Here is a 24,225-nt window from a genome sequence, read left to right as displayed (position 1 = left end):
ATTAATACTTACTAAATGGTCATTTATTATTTTGTTAAAAGATATTTTATTTTTTGTTTTTGTACAAGTCATGAGTTATTCATGATTTAAATGACTGAGTCCATTTCTTAGCGTAAAAAAATATTTTGATTAATATTTTTGATAAGTAGTTTATTTTTTTTAGATAAAAGATGATTATTTAGTTTTAGTACCGATTCTTTGTTGAAAAAGCACAGATAAATTAAATATCTGTCTAGAAATAATCATTACTCTAATAGTTAATTTATAGTATTTTATGCAAGAGGCGTTTAAAGGAGGTCAAAAAGATGAGTGGCGTGGGTAACAATTTGAGGCAAAGCCGAAATTTGTCATTAAGATGCCACGAGTATTTTTGAGTCAGTTAAACACCATTGCATACAATACAATACTTTTACAACTACCATGCACTTCGTTTTTAATAGTTTTCTTGTTTCCTGTATTTTGATGCAAAAGCTTGCACTGTCAGCTCAGCTGCCCAAAGCCTTCCCGCGCACGCACGCAGTATCGTTATAACAATGCGTTTCCATGGTTACAGAACCAAACAATGTGTTTTCAGATTTTTCGATACTGAGCGCACGCGCGGAAAGCCAGCGGACGCTGGCTTTGGGGAATAGACTTTTATGAAGGGTTTTAAAGATCTATGCACGACCCTGTAAATGTCGAATAACAGTTTGGGAGTAGAAAAAAACATTACAAGGTTTGATTAACAAATAATGTTTTGATTCCTACATACCTAATAACATAACCATGACTGATATGATAACTTAACACTTAAGTATAAAGTTAAATTTGTGCATAGGTTGAGTATTTCACAACAACAAGTCATGTGCTTTAACATGTTTATTTAAGTCTCATAGATATTTTTAAACAATTAGCAAAAGTGAGTTAAGTATCATGAAAGAAATATAACACAGTCTTGAAAAAGTTTAACGTCATCGAACAATTCGCAATAAAAGAAAAGGGCATTATTTCGTCAAATTGAAGTTTGTTTTGAAATTAAGCTACAATAATCACTACTAGTCAACATATTATAGCTGAAAAACACAACAATCTAAATAAAAACTATTTTTTTAAAGAGAAACACAAAAAATCTTTAGACGCCATTTTCTCAAAATGGTTGGCGTGTGAGTTGACACATTGTTGCTTATCAGCATCCAGTTATCATTTATGTAGGTACCTAGTTTATTTTTGAACTGTAATTCTCATTGCGTATATTTTAATTTTATTTTAGTAAGGTACTTTTTGCGGTATGAAAATAATTTAAAGAGAAAACATAATTCGGTTTCATTTGTAATATAAAAATATTAATTTTAAAAGGTTTATTCATAAAAGCACACATTGTGTTCTATTCAGAACGTAACTTTAATTTACGATATAATGGATTTATATCAACGGAAGTTTAAATAAATTTACACAAATCATTTGAAAACTGCGTGAATTACTTCGTTAAAAGATAACTGATAATTTCCACATCACATCAGTATCCGTCCAAAGTTGCAATGTGGACAGCTGATGACAGCTTAGTTGCAAGTACGTATTCGGGAACCCATGATACGGAACACGGAACCTATCAACGGAGAGTCAAAGTGAAACGTCAAATTGGCCGAGTCGAATTGTCCCCCACTCCCCCCAGCCTTCTGGGCACACTTTCCAGTGGCAGCGACTTCGGTGAGGTTTTTTATTTATAACCTACGAACGAACGGTGACCAACGGTGACGGTGACGGTGGGCCAAAATGGTTACCGAGTGGGACCCACGGAACAGCGTGGAGGGTGCAGGCCGGGGTTCAGGCAGACCGAAAAAGAGATGGCGGGACGACTTGAACGCATTTTATCCAAGCTGGCAAAATTACGCACATGACAGGGTTGAGTGGAAGAAGCGAGGGGAGGCCTTTGCCCAGCAGTGGGACACTACAGTAGGCTAATAAAAAAAAAAAAACCTACCTAGCTTTTGCCCGCGGCTTCGCTCGCGTTAGAAAGAGACATAAATTAGCATATGTCACTCTCCATCCCTTCAACTGTCTCCACTTGAAAAATCACGACAATTCGTCGCTTCGTTTTTAGATTTATTTAGATTTATTTTAGATTTATTTATTGAACATAGTGTAAGCTTACAGTTTCAACCAATACACCTACACATTAACAATACATGCAATACCTCTATAATACAAATAAAAACATGCTTATATAAAGTTTTTGCCGTGAAGGACGGACAAACAAACAGACACACTCACACTTTCCCATAATTTATAGTATTAAAGTATGGATTTTAATTTTGTCTGCTTATCGGTGCATGTAAAATATAAATAAGTTTGATTTTCTTACACAGTGTACACAGAAAATAGTGCATAAACTAATTTCGCACAAGCGTGTACATCAATAAACCGAACAATAAGTATAATTAGAAAACTTGGAGTTGGATATGTTCATCAATCAAGTGGTTATTAAGGTGCACGCACGCCCTCAGGGGTTCGCACGAAAAGGTTATACCGTTTTGTGTCGATACCTATTAAAAAAGCGTTCTTACGATAGAGGCTTATCGTGAATTTATGACATTTTTTAATACATACTACGTTACTTGATAATTGAAAAACCGAAGAAAAGGTGAAAGAACTGTGTGGAAGATGATTTGAAACGGAAACAAGTGAATGATAGAAAGATATGGAAGACAAGGACACGCTACGCCGACCCCAAACGTCTGCGATAAGGGCATGTGACTGATGATGATGATGATATTGCTCGTAATTGTCACGGAAAATAAGATTAATTGTACGGAGAAAGTGAATAGCGCCCACAAACGGTACTCAACCAAACATACTCAAAGCAATAAATTTTAGGTACGCTATCGAGTAATGTATTCTAAAACGTCAATGACTCATGGTAGGACCGTAGGGTCTGTTATGGAATGACATGAGACGGCAACGACCGATCTCTCGCTTTACAACATATGTATTGTCGATTTGAGTTACGGCGCTCGGATTGAAACTTGCAACTTGATCTCTAGAGTTGGACCTTGCGAAGTTTCATGTTGCTTTTACATACGTGTACAATGGAGATTATTATGATATGTACCTATACATTGTGACTGCTAGTACAAAATTAACAATCATACGAGGTATTCTTACGCAGTGGTGACTTATTCAATTGTGCAAATGTTAGTGATCCAATATTAAAAATAAATAAACTAGTGTACCTCTTACATTTCATTAAAGCGTCAAAAGGGCATCTATGTGGATTTGTCTCAGCGCACGCTTCCCAAAGGTCCCACGGAACTCCCACAGTTTCCGTGATGGGAAAAATAATTTTCATTTTATTCGTGAGGCCACATTTACATGTCAGTCAAATAACGAGTACGGAGTACCACGAGTAATATTACAACTACTCATAATATCAAATCATGTTATATTTCTATTCGGATTGAATATAGTGATCGCTGTCCTACCAATTCATATTTAGCGTTTAAAATACAACAAAGTTACTAATTGTATGTAGATGCTAGTGGTCTCCAAATATATGCTATTTAAAATAATGTTTCTTCACCTCATTGAATGATAATGCGACATAATTAGTTATCTACCATGAAAATAATCTCCTTATCTAAATAAATCCTGCACACACAGCCCTAAAAGCCGCAAAGTGCTTTGATAGACGCGCTTCCACGATAACCTTAGGTAGTTCGCCAGTTCGTGCTGGAAAGATAATTGGCAACCATTTTGCGTATTCGTGCACGCATTACACAGAACAATTACCCTCCATAAATAAGATGTCACTGTGATATGATACCGATCTCTCAGTGACCAGAGTGATTGATATTACCTACCTAGAGCTAATTTTTGTTTTTTAACACAGGTGTATTAAAGTTCGAATTGGGTTCACTAGTCGAGAAGAGCTAAAAGCTAAAATGGGTACTAGCTGTCATAAAGAGAACTTTAATTGATATCGATACACCTCATAAAACAAAGCCCCCGCCGCGTCTGTCTGTGTGTGTGTGTGTGTTAGCCAGTTATTAGCCTTATATACAGCTTTCCCAGTAGACCAATATTTATAACATGCTTTACTTTATATGAACACTAAAGTAACGAACGAAGAGCGATGACCATAAAAACTAAACACAGCCGTTCTGAAGAACACATTTATTTCCCTAGACAAAAACCGATTCCGCCTAACAAATCACCTAACCGGTTCTTACCACCATTAATATTATCCGGAGGTGAAACAAAGACTGATTGATTAACTGTGCTACCGCTTCGAGAACTTTCTGGGTGGGTTTTGGGAAACTTTAATACAAGTAACACAACACACGTACGCATATTTAGGGATGACTACAACAAACCCGGGCCATTTCGCTCATTTAGTATCAGTCAATTTCTAGCCGCACGATTGCAGAAGCAGCAACGCTTGTCAGTGGATTGTTTTTTATTGGATTGATTTTTACCTTACCTTACTCATTTAATTGACTGGTACCTTTACAAATAGTTTCTTTAGGACCACTAGCGGGTGGTGCACCGCTTAACTCAAGGTTAGTAGGCTGTTAACTGTCTTTAATATAAAATGGTGGTGCAAGTGCCCCTTAGATACATTTATCATGATTTTGATATTTTTATAACTGGATTGAAGCGTTGAGGATCATTTGTTGTGTGTACCTAATAGTATATTATATAATGGTAACCTTATGAAGGCTACAAAAGTTGAATACCGCGTTCTAATAAGTTCGTCTTGATATTTTAATAATTTGTAATGTTAGAACGTAATTACAGTTTAAGAAGATATATTATAATGTTTAAATAGGTAACATGTGGATCGGTACTTACTTATAAGTATCTTTTATAATCGTACTCGAATCGTTCGATAAAGTGAGTGTCGTATACAATCCTGAATGTTTAACATGGGCCTATTATTTATGAGTACTTACATTCAATGCCACGGACCACTCTACTGGTAGCCTCAATAATTACAATCCATTGTCATTTATCATAATCATTTTATTCATTCACTGAACCAAAACATTGCGATTGTGCAATAACAGTGTAATAATTTCCAACACAAAGCTACAGGCTAGAAATCATATTTATGCCACATTCCTTTGTGAGAAAATCACTTTCCTCGCAAGGACAAGAAACGAGTCTTTTCTCCCGAGCATTAAAAAACCACGGTGATTTATTTTTAGTATTCAAGCGGGTCCCGCCATTATTTCTACCGACAGGAGATACATATTTCATTGAAATTTATTAAAATGAGATGTGCCACTCTTCTCTAATCAGTTCAATGACTTCGCTCGAAACGGTTTTAATACAATTACAGTGAAATGAGATTTAAGATTAGGTACATGTGCTGCGGCACTTTGCCTTGCTTAGTAGGTATTTCTGTTTTTTTTTCATATTTAGAGGAACCTTAACTTGCTGTTATAGAGAGGTATGTTTTTTTAATTAAGAACTGACATTGTACTCTACGTAATAATAATATGTGATGACATTTGTTCAGTCATATCGACACAGTTTTCTTGATTCTCGATTACTTACCAACTGTCATTTTAGCTAGACCACGGAATAATTTCTACAATACCTACACATTTCATTACAGTTTCAGCCGTGTATGAAATTAGGTATTAACTTGACAAGAAATGCTTTTTTAATTATCTCGGGTGACTACAATAAAAATTGGAGTTTGATCCATGTTACCTACGTTTGCTTATTTTCTACCAAAGAGCAAGGACCTCTGCACGTGTGATGTGGTTGAAGCGAGACTTTTTAAATTAAGAACGATACCCAGGTACGATTACATTTGATTTTATTGGAGTCAAAGTTCACGTGGGAAGCTACGAGTAATGCAATACGCGCGATGGAGAGTGATGGTTTAAACTTTTCAAATGGCTGGTCGTTGTTTGTTGGTGGAACAACTTTTAGTAGGGAAATGTTGGGAAGTGATTGCATATTTACAATAATGATTATTGCTAGTATTTCACTCAATGGTTTTATGTTAATTTAATCCAGTTTAATAGTTTACTAAAATTTCGGATACGTTACAACGATTTTTATGGTTTAGGTACGTATTCTTTGTGAATTAAAAATAATATATACTAACTTTAAATATTTTAACATTAAGTCACTCTGATGTATTTGACGTCTAATCTAGAGCGAAGTTTACGGAACTAACTACATTTTAAAATTAGAATTGGATTGTTAGTTTTTTGCTAATCATAATTTTGAGTATCATGACGTTCATGAGTCGCGGTCTCTTCGGTGTATCGTTGCCTTAAGTGTGAGCACGTCAGTTGTAATAAAGCTTTTATAGTCCTAATTTATTCACAGGAAGACAATTTATTTCCCTTCTATTATACTGCAGATAATAAATTCGGCGCGTGCGTGGTTTCCTAACGTTTTAAGGATCATCATCCTGATTATCAAATGAAACGAAAAAGAAGAAGATTCGGCTTCATATTCATTCAAAAGTTAAAATCTAGTCGTCTAAGTTGTCTATATTACGATTTCAAATAGATTATAGTCTTGAAAATCCCAATTACTATTTACATAATGCAAACCAATATGTATATTCGATATTATTTGGAAAATATTCTGTGTTTTTTTAGCTTCAATAATACCTAATTATACTTCTTAAATAAAGACTCGTGAAGTCGGTTTCACATATTAAATTATTAAACAGTATATCCGCAGTAATGACTCTACACGCGGTCAGTAGTCGGCAATAAAATCTATGACACTCGCTTTACATTTTGAAATAGGTATACATATAATTATATATTAAATTACTATTTTGTGTTTTAAATATTGTATTTCACAAACAATTTGTATGTACAAAGATGAACTTATCCCTTTAAGGGATCTCTTCCAGTTAATATTTGAGCAACTGAGATAGACAATATTATAGATTCATAGAGAAATTAATACTATTTCACCTAATGGACTTTTCCCTTTAACAGAAATCATAATAACACGGTGTATACCTGATATGTGTATACCTAAAATAAAATCATACTTTCAATGCATGTACGCTATTTTGACAAATCGAATTCTCTCGTAAACTAGATGAATATATTTGACTTCAAAACAAATTGTTTTCAGGTATATCAAAAATCCAATTCCATATTCCATCGATCCCTCGTTCCCTCAAAAACAAATTTGTCACTCATGTGCGTTATGTTTTCGCAGCGCGACGTAACCGGAGCTTACGTGCACAGTGTAAGGATTAAAAATAGTAACCTACCTTAATGTTTTTTTTTTTAGTTTCGTTCGATGTTCAAATTATAGAAGTAACAGCAGCTTGAGTATAGTAGACGCGGCTAATAATGGTTCGTACGATATTTTCCATTAAGATAGATTTCGTTGAAACTGTTATACTAGTAATAGAAGTAGTTATAGTGGTTTAAGGCCCCTTGCGCCAACGAAAATAGAGGGTTAACCCGAGGGTCAATAAAATCTCCACTACTGGCCATTCCAATTATATTAATAGAATTGAATACTTTCACACCACAGACTTTCAAGTGGCGAAGTGTTACTAATGAGGAGACTGACATTGTATCCCGCCAGGCGGCGCCTGTGCAAGTGTCTAGGTATGTCACTGTCATTCAATGTGTGAGAGAGAAAACAAATATCATCTTCTCGCTCTCACGTATGATATTCTTAATCTATGCAATGGACTAATAGGGTGGCGCCATCTGTCATAACCTTTGAGTGTGCCTCCTCATTGTTGTATAAACTCTCGTGAACGCTTTGTTTGAGAATACTCTACTCGCACATTGGCTTACTGTGGTAGTAATTCGTTCGGATTTATCACAGTTTGCGTTTGCCGGAGATGGGGCAAAAACGTGTGATTAATGAGAGAGCAGGCGGCTGATGAACACGTTACGTATTCAAACACTGCGGGGATGTAAAGACAGAATACTGGAAAAGACAGACCTTAGGTTACAATAATACTTTACTTAAATATGAACTTACACGTTGTTAGTATTGATCGTCCCGTTACTGTGAATCGTTTTGTGTTTGTATAAAAATTACAGGATAAGGGTGCCTAACCAAGGTGCCCAATCATATTATTGCAATAACAGTTGCGTTTCGAAGTAAAAACGATTTGAATATTAATCGTTCCTTTACTGTGAATCGTTTTGTTTGTATACAAAATACAGGATAAGGGTGCCTAATCAAGGTGCCCAACCATATTATTGCAATAGTACCAGTTGCTTTTCGAAGTGAAAACGATTTGTATGTTGGCTACGTAGTCAGTAGCTCACAAAGTGTGTCCTAAAACTGAACAGTATCAATAGCACAAAACGCCATTTGCATAATTCTTGGATAATTTCAAGATGTAAAATGCAAAGATGAATTTGATCCTCGAGGCTCCGTTCCTGTTAGAATTTTCTGCGAGTTTTTGTTACTTGCTCGTTATTTAACATTGGCTTCAAAGCATTGCCAACACAGAGCATTTGGCTCTGGCCTCTCGCGCATCTTATCTTGGCACTAGCCCTTTATCGCTGTCAATGTAATCCCCATATTGCTGAATGCTGCTATACTATAAAAATCCAAGTATCTTTAACACTTTCGAAACCGGGCTCTACGCGGCGCTACGACATTTTCGCTACATACGGGGAAACCCATGTAATCGGCTACGCTTCTACGAGCGGTGTGCCCGACAGTCGGGTTCTTGGTAGCGAAAGTGTTAAGTTCTCTCAGTTCCATTCCTAAAGAAGCTGTATTTACTATGAAAACAAAACTTTAATTTTTTTTTTCAAAACTTTAACTTTAAGTCTTCTAATTTTAACCTACTTAGTGTGTCCGTCTTACTAATAAATACATTTTTTATGTAGTATAAAGTCATGTTTTATGGTGATATCACAAAGTCTTTAATGTAAGATACATTTTCCATGACAGATACATCTGAATATAACATTTAAATATCAGGCCCTTCTCTCACGAGACTATTATTTGAATAGCTAAGCGATTGAGATGTAACGCGCTTACGACACGAGTAGGGTGCGTCCAGCATTACAGTGTCCTGCAACTGATATCAAACATCTCGTTGTGTGCGAAACGTAGTAGATACACATGGCGGATACTTAGACAAGCGACGCGTAGGATACGTGTACGAAACACAAATAGCTTAAGAGTAGCCTCGTGAGAGTTGGGTCATAGTGATGATCACTATGACCCAACGCGACGCGAAAGGCATAGGCATTTTTACAATTACATACATTACAAGTTGTGCAGCTGTTAATTTTAGAGGGCTCGCTTCTGACACGTAGGTTTGAGTTGGACCCACGCCAGCGGCGAAATTTGTGTGTTTAATTTGCATTTCCATGGCGCTAATTTTGGTCTTCTAATTATTTTGTTGTCACTGCGTTGAAATTAACGTAGCGGATATTTCTCACACCATTTTGTCGGTTGAGGCTACAGTGGTATTTAAGAATAATCCTGGTGTCAGACTAAAGTAAGAAATTGATAGAAAATGTTTTCGTTCTATTCGTCTTAATCTTTGTTTTGCGTTATTGAACTGTGATATTTTGACGCAATGCATCTTAATCTACAAAAAAACAAGTTTAAAATAGTTTTGCCCTATTTAACTAGATTCTGTCAACGTTGTTTTATAGACCAATTCTTACGAGTGGGTACCTAAATACTTAATCTTGAACCTTTATCGATACTATAAAGATCACCACTATTTTTGAGCATCATCTTGCATGCGATCGATGAAAAATAACATAATGCCATTGAACGTTCTTTGCTAAAAACGGGTCCCGAAAATAAATTGAATTTGGACTCAATCATCGATATGCGGAGGAGCCGTCTCTTCCAGAATCCCGACATCGACGCACTCGAGTACGAAAAGTTATATCCCGCAGAATTCGACTTGCGAAATAAATTAGACAAGAGATTTGTATTGCGCCGGATTAAATTGTCTTAATTTATTATACGGCGACCCGAGTGGGTCTTAATGGGTAATGTAGGCGCAGGAAAGTGGGATTGCTCAACTCCCTGAGCTGTATTTTTATATTTGTGAAATGGGATGAATCTCACAGGATAGTGCTTTCTTTAATATAATAAAGGACAATAGAAGTTGATGTGGGTGTTCTGTAATGTACCTAGTGCTATTTGTAAGGCTGGTTATAAATTGATATTTTGCTCTTTTGTGTTATTTTCGCGTAGGTCATGCGAAACTTCTTAGAGAACATGCAATACAAGGCAATGTCTAGTTTAAAAAAAATCATAACTCTGTAGCTATTTTGAGAGGTAGGTATAGTATAACTATTTGAATTGTAATCTGTATTTGAGGATTTGTGACCGTTTGAAAGTGGTAAGCTAGACGCTTTTGCAAGCCGTCGGGCCAAATACATAATTAAAATGATTTCGTTTTTGACTTATGGGTTCAGATTGAGATGATAAATATTGCGTATCCGAAAATTCTGACCCCTTTAGTTTTTATATGACTTATGAGAAAAAATCCTCCATAAACCCGTTTCTTTAAAAAATATAATAACAATGAACACCTTACAACTTCCATTAAAAACTCCGAGAACGCAAATTTACATACATAGGTGTATAGTAAAATAGGTAAAATTGACTGCAAGCACTAAAAACATACACTTTATTGTCACAAATATTAATAAAGTGGTCATTGAAATATCGTCACTACTTTTAAAAAATCTCGTATCTCACGCTGTTCCTCAAAGATAAAACGCAGTAAGTCTATATGCATTCCATACATACTTACTACAATTTTCTTTTCAGACGAAGATACAAGTTTTTTAGGGTTCCGTAGTCAACTAGGAACCCTTATAGTTTCGCCATGTCTGTCTGTCTGTCCGTCCGTCCGTCCGTCCGTCCGTCCGCGGATAATCTCAGTAACCGTAAGAACTAGAAAGCTGAAATTTGGTACCAATATGTATATCAATAACGCCAACAAAGTGCAAAAATAAAAAATGGAAAAAATGTTTTATTAGGGTACCCCCCCTACATGTAAATGGCTACATGGGGGCTGATATTTTTTTTCATTCCAACCCCAACGTGTGATATATTGTTGGATAGGTATTTAAAAATAAATAAGGGTTTACTAAGATCGTTTTTTGATAATATTGATATTTTTGGAAATAATCGCTCCTAAAGGAAAAAAAAGTGCGTCCCCCCCCTCTAACTTTTGAACGATAGGTTCAGTTTTTGAGAAAAATACGAAAAACTACGAAACCCTACACTGAGCGTGGCCCGACACGCTCTTGGCCGGTTTTTAAATTGACAATATGATTGGATATGCGGGTTGGAAAAATCACTAGGACCATTCATATTATAAATTAATTGATAAGTTAAGGTTAGCTGTGTAGTTACATATAACTGCTGAGATGCATTGAAAGCTTTAAACTATAATTATCTGACCTTAGTATTCTATCTTATTTAGGGCCACTTGCACCACCCGCTTAGCTTAACTTAATATTCAGTGGTGCAAGTGACCCTTAGAAGAGATGCTTAACCGTTATGTTTTGTTTGTTGCAGGTTATTTTTGGCACATCACGGACTTCCATTATGATCCGCTGTACACGTCACAGGGCGACACTAGAAGACGTAAGTAATTAAGAATATATAGAAACCTTCGAACTAGGATTCGATCCCAGAACCTAAATAATATACGCGATGCGTCGATGATCTTGGTTTCGCGTTTATGTGTGGCGGGGTGTAGCGTTTTTGTACCAACACCATTATAATTTCCATGATTATATCGCCGAGACAGAGACTGCTAATCCTTATATCATTAATACAATTTTAGTATAACCTAACCACAAAATTAAAGTTTTTTTAAAACCCCCGACCTTGACATAGTGGACCGATTTTCATAAAACATGGCTAAGAACACTCCCGACTAACTCAGCTTTCAAACAAAAAAAAACTAAATCGAAATTGGTTCATCCGTTCGGGAGCTACGATGCCACAGACAGACACACACACAGACAGACAGATAAACAGACAGACAGACAGACACACACACAAACAGATACGTCAAACTTATAACACCCCGTCGCTTTTGCGTCGGGGGTTAAAAATACGAACATGTGATCTATGTAGAATATACAAGTACGAGTTGCGACGAGATTTGCCGTTCGTGAGGACGCGCTGGGATCGACGTTGTCGGTCACCACTAGGGTTGCCAACCGTAGTATAATTATAATATAGTATTGTACTATATTTTGGCCCAGCGTACTATATTCTATATGAAAAATATATAGTACGCAAAAGTACTATATTTTTGGGGTCCTTGCCAGTGGCTAATTTACACTAGGGTCAAACCGCCAGGGGCGGCGATTTTACAATGAAAAAAATTTCGCTACGCTCGCGCTTTCATTTCTATTTGACCTCCATTGTACATTTCATTACTTCGTTCTGACATGAAATTATTACAGTTACAAATATAGTATAAAGCCACCGTTGTTTGCAAACATTTGTATTTTTTCCACGATATATTAAATAACGACGTTTCTTAAGGGAATTCTCTACTCCTATGAGCTTCGATTTGAATCCATTGGTATTGTGAATATTATGATAGTTTCTAAAGCCTATCATATTAACAGCATCGTCTTTAAGCAAAGTAGTATCCCATAAAATGACTTCACAGCTCATTTATTCTGTGATATTTAGCATCAAAGTTGAACTATTCTAGGACCAAAACTGGTTCTTTGGTCAAAACTTTTGCCTCAATTAGTTCAACATTAAAATCGCTCTTGCATTTTTAGAAAAGTCTAGATTTCATATATGTAAGACCCTTCACTAAAACAAAATTTCCAAAAATGTTATTAAGACGATGTCAAAGTTCATAACAAAATAAGTACATATACATTTTTTTTTTTCAAAATATGGGTCTTACAAATAGGGTGTTCTGCCTTTTCGCAGAACTATTTTTTGCCGAGTTTCATTTAGTTGTGATAGGCTAGTAGAATTCCTACACGTTGATCACGTAGACAACGTAGTAGTGATTGAATGCAGATAAACCACCTCTCCATACGATAAGGGATTGCCTCTGTCACGTAGATTAAGTATATATAAGATAATGTACTTTAGTATTGGGGGAGAGTTAGAGAGGAGAGTTAGGAGTTAGGTTGGAGAGATTACATCTTTAGACCGGAACTGACTACAGTGTTTCCATCAACCCACTCCCAGGCTCTCAGCCTATTTCATGGCGACCGTGGACTTTGTGACACCGACCGTGACGTAGCTGTCTACGCGCTGTTGCTGCGAACACTTAAAAACATGGATGGCGAGGACGCAGATGACGACGCGGAAGACCAGCTGGACCAGTGTTTTTAAAAAAAAAGTTGAAATGGATCATCAAGTATCGCTGCGAGATTGGGCGTTGTGGCTATGGAGAGTATGGAGCATACTGGAGGTTCGAGATGGCTGCAGGATTTGGCGCGGGATTGGCGTAGGCACCGGCCAGGCGACTCGGCGAATGCAGCACAGCACGTCGAGCGCGAGCGGCAAAGAGGTGAAGTTTAGTTTTAATGTAATGTTTTTTTTTATGGTTCTAATTACTTGTGTTTATTGTTAGGATTGTATGTTTTATTTTTTGTCTATTAATTTAATTTGATTGTTATTGGATATAAATATTACCTATAATGATAATTAATAGTATTTAAATGTGATGTAATTTGTAGTGTTAATATTACGTTCAAATAAGAAATAGCAGTATCGTTCTATAAATAAATATTATGTATTCATTTGTGCATACTCAAACCAATTCAGCAAGGTCGAAGACTGATGTAGTTTCGAGTAAGCAATAAAAAATGGGTGCATAATTTTCTAGGTCAGACGGACTGCATAATGTCAATGTTAAATTATGACATGACGTACGTATGGAAGTCAGTTAATTAAATAATAATATTATTTCGATGATTCGCTCATCAGATGAGTTTAACCGGACATGACAATTCAATAATTTGCCTTTGGTGTTTAACCAGCTCGAGGTATTATTAGAAATACACAAGATAAGATTTTCATTTTTTTTAATGAATGAATATATATATCATTAATAATGATATTTGAATTGATATTATGAATATTTAGTTACTCTATAAATTACATAAATCAAGATTCTTCATGGACGAAGGCACGCCAAGACGTAGCGTCCCGAGACTTGGTTAGGATATGTATATGTTTGTGAAAGAGTAAAAAGATGAGCTCAAATAAAATGAGGGTACGTACATAATATGTTATAAATGTTATAATTATTTTAAAAAGGATTTTACGCGCGCGAGAGACAAAATGGATTTATTTACCTAGGTGATCATAAAGAAAAGGACATGGACATACAATACCGATCGGGAATTGAGAATAATGGGTTTTGACCAAATGGTTTGAATAAACTGTAATACTAGCTATGACATCTTTATTTTTTTTTTGTTGTTAAAATCGTTATAAGTAGGTATATACTGGATTTGTTATGATAAGTTTTGTAACATGACTAATTGGCAGATTAATTTACTTATATAATAAAAGACGCTTACTTAAGGTTTTAGGTATGTGATGTAAGATGATGAGTTAGAATTCGTTAGTTAAAATATAAGTTTTAATCCTCTACAATGCAACTGCACTTGATACACTAGCCCCTGTGTCAACCGATAAGTGATCATTATTATAATCATTAGTATAATATTAGCTACTGTATATTCATAATTGGTTTTAAAATAGTTACCTGTAATTACGTAGTGAGTTTATAGTTGTTAAAATGTTATTGACTATGTATGGAATGTTAGTACTAATATAAGTTAAATATTAGATTGTAAAGTGAAAAGTGTTTAGTGTATAAGCATAGGACTTAATTGTATTGCCTTTAGTTTCTTTCGGGGGGAGGGAACCCCTTACCTTTTCAGGGGAGGTGTGATAGGCTAGTAGACATTCCTACACGTTGATCACGTAGACAACGTAGTAGTGATTGAATGCAGATAAACCACCTCTCCATACGATAAGGGATTGCCTCTGTCACGTAGATTAAGTATATATAAGATAATGTACTTTAGTATTGGGGGAGAGTTAGAGTGGGGAGTTAGGAGTTAGGTTGGAGAGATTACATGTTTAGACCGGAACTGACTACAGTGTTTCCATCAACCAACTCCCAGGCTCTCAGCCTATTTCACCTTATAAAGTTCTACTTTTGTGATTTTTTTCATATTTTTTAAACATATGGTTCAAAAGTTAGAGGGGGGGGGACGCACTTTTTTTTCATTTAGGAGCGATTATTTCCGAAAATATTAATATTATCAAAAAACGATCTTAGTAAACCCTTATTCATTTTTAAATACCTATCCAACAATATATCACACATTGGGGTTGGAATGAAAAAAATGTCAGCCCCCACTTTACATGTAGGGGGGTACCCTAATAAAACATTTTTTTCCATTTTTTATTTTTGCACTTTGTTGGCGTGATTGATATACATATTGGTACCAAATTTCAGCTTTCTAGTGCTAACGGTTACTGAGATTATCCGCGGACGGACGGACGGACGGACGGACGGACAGACAGACATGGCGAAACTATAAGGGTTCCTAGTTGACTACGAAACCCTAAAAAAGGCCAAATGTTAAGTTGGTTTACCAACGCCCCGTGGTTTACCCGTTTACGTGAGCTTGGCAAATAAAATAATATGATAAGTTGGGAAATGAACATTCGGCCGAATAAAATTCCGCGAAACTTGACTATTCGCCTTCGAACCTGCTGCCTGTGTGCTAGCCTTGCAGTGTCTTCCCTGTTGCGATTAGCTAAGATGATAATTGAGCTGCAAAATTGCATGAAGAAATTATGAATGAATTCATTGATAAATTCGTCATGCACTTTTGCAGCTGATAGTACATTGTAGACGATTTAAAAGTATTTATTGTAAGCCTATTTAGGATTTGAATTTGACATACATTTCTGTTTAGACTGTCGGCGAGCAGACGAGCGCGGCAGTTCGGGCCACCACCGCGCGCTGGGCCGCTTCGGCGACTACTCGTGCGACAGCTCGCTCGAGCTGATCGAGTCCGCGGCGCGCCACATGCGCACACGACACTCCGAGAACGTCGAGTTCGTGCTGTGGACGGGGTATGTTCAAGTTCACGACATTTTTAAGAGTTTTGAATGATTCCCGGTTATCCACCCGCCTTCTTCAGTTTTCCGTGATCATGATGCATGCAACTGCGTCGAAATATCGGGAGCTCGACAAAAATCAAAAAGGTAATCACGGTATATATCTCGGTCAATATAAGTCTAACGACATTTTCAGGTTATTTTTTACGTAGATATTCTAAAAAAATAAAAATAAAAACATATTTTGACCCACTGTAAAACCCCTAATATTAAAAAAGATCCATGAATTGACGCAAAAAGAAAACTTTTCACACATACTCTAGGAACTTTTGCGGAACCTGATGCACGAAAGACTAGGAAGGGATTAAGAATAACTTATTTTAATGAAGCTCTGCGGTGATAGGTATCCTATGCTAGAGAGAGAGAGAGAGAGAGAGAGAGAGAGAGAGAGGAGGGAGAGAGAGAGAGAGAGAGAGAGAGAGAGAGAGATTTTTTAAACTTTACTATCATTACGCGAATTTAGCGCTAACTTAAATAATACCGTACAATAAGTTGCTGACAGCATTATAACCGCCGTTATTTACATTAATCAAATGCATTTAGTCCAACTATTACAAAATAGTTACATAGTTATGGTTAGTTTTAACAATGAAACTGAAATTATGGTTAGGTAAGCTCAAATTATCCAAAGTTACGTTTCCAACTGCAAGTGAGTTTTATTAATTAGATTCGTTATGAACAAAATTTCGTAGCATGTTCAAAGCTTTACTGGCTAACTGACTAGATAACTATTTATTACAGTAGATTATCCAGGAAAGTGGCTTTGAAACAGTCTGACCTCCTTTCTGTTCCATTCTCTGATTAGTCGTCTAATTTTGTCTTGTTGTCATGTTAGAATTTATATGTAGGTAACTTATGTGGTTCCAAATATGTTTATCACTAAGTCAGTCAATCTATGTCTAGTCACCACGGGGGTTAGAAGCCACGACAGGCATATTTTTTTCAAAGTAAATAAAAAAATCTTCCAACACTACATCCGCGACGAAATTCAAAGATGTATGCAGTGCGCAATCCGCATTGGGCTAAAGTCGGTACTCTCACGCGTTAGAGAGGAGGCCTGTGCCAGCAATGGGACATTAATAGCCACAATTATTCTTAATATTTATAAATTTTACAGGGATATCATAGCATCCCGGTACGGCAGCGACGAAGAGCGGTACCAGGCGATAAGGAACATGACAGACCTAATGGGCAGAACCTTCAGCTCGCACTTCGTGTTCCCGGTACTGGGTCACCTGGACCCGGCGCCGTCGGAGAACCTGACCAACCTCTGGGGGCATTGGCTGCCGCTTGAGGCTTTGCAGACTTTTAAGAATGGTAAGTTCTAGTCAACGTAAGCTTATGTTTTGATAGACATATATATGCTTTTGTTAGACATACTTGTGATTTATGTGGCAATAAGTGTTGTGCAGCGTTAAGACGATACGGTAGGGGTCAATTCTCCATACAATTATTTATAGACTATTTCCTCCCTGGTTTTTGAAGATAGAGCAATGATTTTTTCAACACAGATTGTTATTATTTTTATCTGTGTCGGACCGTTTTGATTTTTTTGATATTCTGCTTTTTAAAGATTCTAGAGCCAATCAAAAATTTCCAAAAACGGCCTTTTTCATTGTGGCGCAAAAAAAGGTGAGATACTGAAGATTGGTAACAATTAACCAAAAAAGCTAAACAGTCCGACATAGATTATTTCATTGTCATTCAGATTCTCAAATTTCGTTCCAATTGATTAAGTTTTTAAGGAGGAAAGAGTAGAGAGCGATTTTAAAGATTTTTTTGAAATATCTTTTTACTGAGTTGTTCTTAATGGGCAATTTTTTTTGATAAATCTAGTTAATAACACTTGTATATTTAACTAAAATTACCAAGTTGAAAGGAGGGCTCCTTTCCATTTTAGCATTTTCGCTACCGTATCCTCTTAAGTTGGCTATCATATAAACGAAAGTGTGTGGTAGGTTGAACCACTATAAAAATTATTCATCAGGTATGCAGTGGCCAAAAGTGATGTTGCTTCTGGTAACTGTGTAACAACCAGCAATCACATTCATTTTAATGGAGGACACAGAAAAATACTGTAGCCGAATGGCATTTCTACGACGCGAAACGAAAACGAAACGCCCCGAAAGTTACTCTGGCTCTGTCGCTTCAATACGCAAGAGCGATAGAGATAGATATCTACGAGCGCTTCGTTTCGTGAGTGTTTGTGCATTGGGCTACGCACGCTGGTTTAATTTATCACTCGTATAAGGTTACGCTACACAGTGTAATTTTGGATAAAGAAAATTGAACTCGGATTTAACGAACATATTTACATAATTATATAAGAAACTAAGACTAAACTTAAAAGCTAGCTAATGTCTAAAATAGGCCCTTGAGGCATTGTACCAATCGCAATGACTTGAGGCATTGTACCAACGCATTGTATCGCAATGCTGATACGTTGTGCGAGGAAGTCGCCAGCTCTTCGGTCACCAGTTACCTGAACCGTATATAATTTTAACGTAAAGTTGCGAAGCTAAATGCAATTAGCATTAATTTTCCACAATGTAAGTTAGTGATATACAAATAAAAATTACTCATTCTGATTAGAAATCGCATAGTAAATACTGTTTTATTAATTTATTGTATGTCATTTGTTTGTGTTTATTTTTATATTTTGTTAACTCGTTCTTCCTCGTAAATACAGTTCTAAAATATTGCGATTGGTAAGTACGGTCCCCGGCTCTGATGCATCATTCAGATTGTCGTATTCAACGAGAAAGCGTACCTTAAAAGTAAATATTATTAAATTTTGACATGTACCGAATACGTGATATTTTATGAAATACTATAACTCTTTCAAACTTGGTAGAAATGCCGATGTTTTTTTAGGGCGTATCAAACATTTAACCCCCGACGCAAAAACGACTGTTATAAGTTTGACGTGTCTGCCTGTCTGTTTGTCTGTCTGTCTGTCTGTCTGTCTGTCTGTCTGTCTGTCTGTCTGTCTGTCTGTCTGTCTGTCTGTCTGTCTGTCTGTCTGTCTGTCTGTCTGTCTGTATGTGTGTCTGTCTGTGGCATCGTTTGAAAGCTGAGTTAGTCGGAAGTGTTCTTAGCTATGTTTCATGAAAATCGGTCCACTGTGTCGCGGTTGGGGGTTTTTTCAAAATTTTAATTTTGTGGTTAGGTTATTTTAAAGGTATCGAGACGTTGAATATACCATTCGATATAGAAAAAAAATCTGAATATAACTGCATTCTTTACTCATTTTCACCATTTTGTCCCTTACGCCCTTTGAGACTACGGTCATCGATATTAGAAACTGGTTTTTACAATCAGCAATCGCGTACAGAAAGCATAAAGTTACTTTGCTATGTCATGGCGATCACCACACATCAAAAAGTTGAACCCAACCTACCTATGTCACTTGTCGGCACCTTTTTATGGTGATAAGTTATAGCAGCCGGAAATCTACGGCTAGAGTCAAATTGCATATAAATGGATTCACTTTATCATTCAAAGAGTAAAAGGGGTTTCAACACAATGATTTAGCTAACTTCTATCGACGCTTGCGAGAACCGAAGATGCAAAAAGTGGATTCCATTAAGCCGGCTTCCATCGCTTCAGAGTTATATCTGAACCTTGCCTGCCTGAGTTCTGTCCAATTAACTTATATTCATCCAGCTATTTGGCATAAGTTTTCAACCTTTAAGTGATTTTAGAACTTTAGTATCAATATAATTTTACCTGCTCGCGATAAGGGTTATTCGGAGTTTGGGTACTGGATAGCCCATGTGTCAAAACTTGTTATAAGATTTATTTGGATAATAAAGGTTTTGTTTCGTATTGTTTAGAACATCTGTATATTTATGAAATTAATATAGGTATATATTTCAGCCTCTTGCATCTCATTGGCCTGAAAATTGAGAAAATGAGCAAAGATTTATAACCGTATTTTAAGCCTTATTGAGCTTACCGTGGGACTCAGGCAATCTGTGTAAAGATGTTTAATAATACGTATTTATTGATTTACTCTTATTTCACCTAAAATTTTGAAAACAAATGATAGGTATGTATATCGAAACGTTTGCTTGAGTGACAAATGTTTTGAGTTGTGTATTCTATTAAACTGACTCGGATTATAAGTATTTATTATTTTTATATCGAAACTAAGATTAAAATCAGTTCTTAAGCTATTGTACCAAGGATACTGGACGACATTTTCTCGGCCAGCTCTCGTATAGTTAATTGTGTGATATTTGCCAACAGGTGGCTACTACACAATAGAGCAGTCACACAGCAAGCTTAGGATAGTTGCACTGAACACCAACCTGTTCAGTGTCCGGGAATCGAACGGCGGACCCGCCCAGGCGCAGTGGGAGTGGCTCAACGCTGTCCTCGAGAAGGCTGCGTCTCATAGTGAAATGGTGAGTAACACATGTGTTAAACTACATTTTACCATAATTTATTAACAAAATACTTTAGTTTTACTAGATAGGATCTTTATATGACTGTGATTCATACAGTTAGTGTAGAAAAATCTGTCTATTACTTTTGTAACGAAATTCTTTGTCGTTAATGTTTTGATGTCGGTTGTCCTTTTTAGAAATCAGAGATCGGATCGGATTGTTAGGGATCTTATAAGAAGATCCAATCCGATCCGATCTCTATTACACAAATTCTCGACAGACACAAAATATAAATCAGATGTTTCAAAATTTTGGCGAATATATTTTTTTGTGTTTATATAATCATTTTTCACCGCTTATAACTTTTCTGCTTTGTCCAAAGATTGACTAGTAGAGAATGCCTTGTGACATTAAGTTCGCCTATTATACATTGTGATTCATGTTCACTAAAGATTAAATAAATTATTAAAACGATATCGGAAAAGGAAATCATATCCTAAAGAATCAGATTACCACTATTACCAGTTCGCTGCCGATCATTTAATCGCAAATGGTGTATCGGCAAATAACTGACGGTCTGATATCCTCCGGCGTAACAGATTACCGCAGGCTCGTTTTTTATATTTTTTTACCTTTCAGAGTATAGTCAGAAATAACCAAATGTAGGTTATATTATTCGGTAGATTAGTATCATGCTTTGTAATCTCTCAAATTTATCTACGCCTGTCCACCGTACACAAAACATTTGTACGGATAAACATTCTGTTTCCACGGACTTATCTGCACAATCCTCGGCTGGCAGCCGCCGACATACGGCTTTGAGTCCGTGGACACGTGTTCTGAACGTGTTCCGCCGATAGTTCCGCTTTCTTTTACTATTTTGGAGGACAAAGGATTTCGAATGTGGGTGCGAAAGGCAGTGGAACAGCTTGTATATATAATCATTGGTCGTTTAAAAACTGAGAGCTTAAAGTACGTAAGAGAAGCTCCAGAATTTGTAGTAATGATTTATCATCTTTCTTAAACTTTGTGTCATGAAAATCATACAAGATGTAAATCTGATTACTACGACTACATCGACGACCGGTCTGACGTATGGGTTAGTGGCCCTGCCTGCCGATGGTCGTGGGTTCAAGTCTCGGTAAAGGCATTGGCATATTATCAAGTATATTTTGTATGTTGTTATATATGTAAGTACCCATTATGCAAACTTTCTTGAAATTACCTAGCGATTCAGTTAATCGGTTTAAGAATGTCTTATAATATAAAAAAAAAACTAATAGTGAACTTACTCCGAACAGTTTGAGATGGCTGTGAAGGATATAAAATAAATGTACATAGTGTTACATTACAAAAATGTATATGTCGAAGACATCAGAAAAATCCAACTTAAGAACGGATTAATTTGTCCTGCTCGTCAACCAAACAAACATCAGCCCTTCTCACCCAAGAGTAAATAAGGAAAACTAAACTACTAAAAAGATTTCCATTAACATGCAGCACTTGCCGTGAGCGTCACTAGTTAGTTACGGCCCGCAAAAGGCATATTTCTAAAGCCGGACTCATAACTACCCACCGCGGAGGAAATCCGGCGCCGGCCTCTCTAATAAATTACAGATTAGAAACTCGTTAATCTAATCGCCTTTCAAATATGCAAGGGAAAACGTAATTTTACAAAGAGTTCTTGGCTTACGGGGGACTTGATTTTATTTTGAAATTTATTGCCCTGTTAATTTTCCGGCTGGTTATTTTTTATGGTGTGATTTTAAATTGGGCTGACGGCTGGGTTTAAAAATGTTGTAAGACTCAACGACTTGTATAAAAAGTAATGGTTAGAATTAAAGCAGCCATTGTTTATACAGTGTATTTTATTTAACTAGTTGTCTGTTTAACGCCATCGGGTTCACAATATCTTAAAATCCCAAGACCAGAGCAGACACTACTGATACTGGAAGATTTTGAGACACATTTTGTGAAGACATCAGACCATAGCAGACACTACTGATACTGGAAGATTTTGAGACACATTTTGTGAAGACATCAGACCAGAGCAGACACTACTGATACTGGAAGATTTTGTGACACATTTTGTGAAGACATCAGACCAGAGCAGACACTACTGATACTGGAAGACTTTGAGACACATTTTGTGAAGATATCAGACCAGAGCAGACACTACTGATACTGGAAGATTTTGAGACACATTTTGTGAAGACATCAAGACCAGAGCAGACACTACTGATACTGGAATATTTCGAGACACATTTTGTGAGGACATCAAGACCAGAGCAGACACTACTGATACTGGAATATTTCGAGACACATTTTGTGAAGACATCAGACCAGAGCAGACACTACTGATACTGGAATATTTCGAGACACATTTTGTGAAGACATCAGACCAGAGCAGACACTACTGATACTGGAATATTTCGAGACACATTTTGTGAAGACATCAAGACCAGAGCAGACACTACTGATACTGGAATATTTCGAGACACATTTTGTGAAGACATCAAGACCAGAGCAGACACTACTGATACTGGAATATTTCGAGACACATTTTGTGAAGACATCAAGACCAGAGCAGACACTACTGATACTGGAAGATTTTGAGACACATTTTGTGAAGATATCAGACCAGAGCAGACACTACTGATACTGGAAGATTTTGAGACACATTTTGTGAAGATATCAGACCAGAGCAGACACTACTGATACTGGAAGATTTTGAGACACATTTTGTGAAGACATCAGACCAGAGCAGACACTACTGATATTGGAAGATTTTGAGACACATTTTGTGAAGATATGTCTGCTACGTGTTGGCGTGTAATATGTTATTTTTACAGTACAGCATTTTTACAACATTTTTATACAGTACTAGCTCTTGCCCGCGGCTTCGCTCGTGTTAGAAAGAGACAAAAAGTAGCCTATGTCACTTTTCGTCACTTCAAATATCTCCACTTAAAATATCACGTCGATTTGTGGCTCCGTTTTGCCGTGAAAGACGGACAAACAAACAGACACACACACACTTTCCCATTTATAATATTAAATAGTATGGATAATGATGGTATCTGTAAACCATGTACAATTCTAGAACTGTAGCCAACACGAAGCCAGTTGCTAGTAATAATTATCAACCATTAGCAGTACACAATTTCCCTTCTTTTGTTGCCCGTTACAATCATGAAAGAGCCTGAAATGTGAGCCTAATTTTGTTATCGTTTGCACAACTTATTATGTCTCGCGTTATTATGATAAATATAGTAATTTAACCGAACTTGATACCTTCGAATTTAATTCATCTGCAATACCCAATAATTACAAGGCAATGGCCTAGGTATCGTATTTCATCCAATGGAGCAGTAATGTAATATCGGGAATTAGTTATAAAAGGCAAACTTTACAAAAGCATAAGGGCCCATTTACACAGTGCAAGAACCGGTATGCGAATTTCAATACATTGCGGTATTTGATTAGTGTGCTAAATTATTATTTTGGGTAACCTCAACAGTTCACAATGTGACTAAAGTTGGATTCGAGTCCGCGCCATAGAATCTAATCTTCATCTAATCTAAATGGGCCCTTAAACAGTTTTTTGAGAAAATTCATGACATTGGTGCAACAAAGCGGTTCGTTATTAGAGGGTCTACCGCGAACGACTTTCGACGTGCACCTCCCTGTCACACTAACGTTTGCA

At 36.5% G+C, this 24,225-nt stretch overlaps 1 protein-coding gene across 1 annotated transcript in view; it reads left to right on the top strand.

Annotated features, from left to right (window-relative positions):
* The window catches only part of LOC125242722 (acid sphingomyelinase-like phosphodiesterase 3a), a 105,726-nt gene that overhangs the window by 70,610 nt on the left and 10,891 nt on the right, over nt 1-24,225 (top strand). The window contains exons 3-6 of the mRNA XM_048151633.1: nt 11,509-11,577; nt 15,924-16,083; nt 17,246-17,445; nt 20,380-20,537. Coding sequence (XP_048007590.1) covers nt 11,509-11,577; nt 15,924-16,083; nt 17,246-17,445; nt 20,380-20,537 — 587 coding nt within the window. The remainder of the gene's footprint in view (nt 1-11,508; nt 11,578-15,923; nt 16,084-17,245; nt 17,446-20,379; nt 20,538-24,225) is intronic.

This window comes from Leguminivora glycinivorella, chromosome 3 (assembly GCF_023078275.1).
Source record: "Leguminivora glycinivorella isolate SPB_JAAS2020 chromosome 3, LegGlyc_1.1, whole genome shotgun sequence".
NCBI lineage: Eukaryota > Metazoa > Arthropoda > Insecta > Lepidoptera > Tortricidae > Leguminivora > Leguminivora glycinivorella.
The sequence above is the reverse complement of the archived record's forward strand: the minus strand, read 5'-3'. Positions and strand labels throughout refer to the sequence as shown.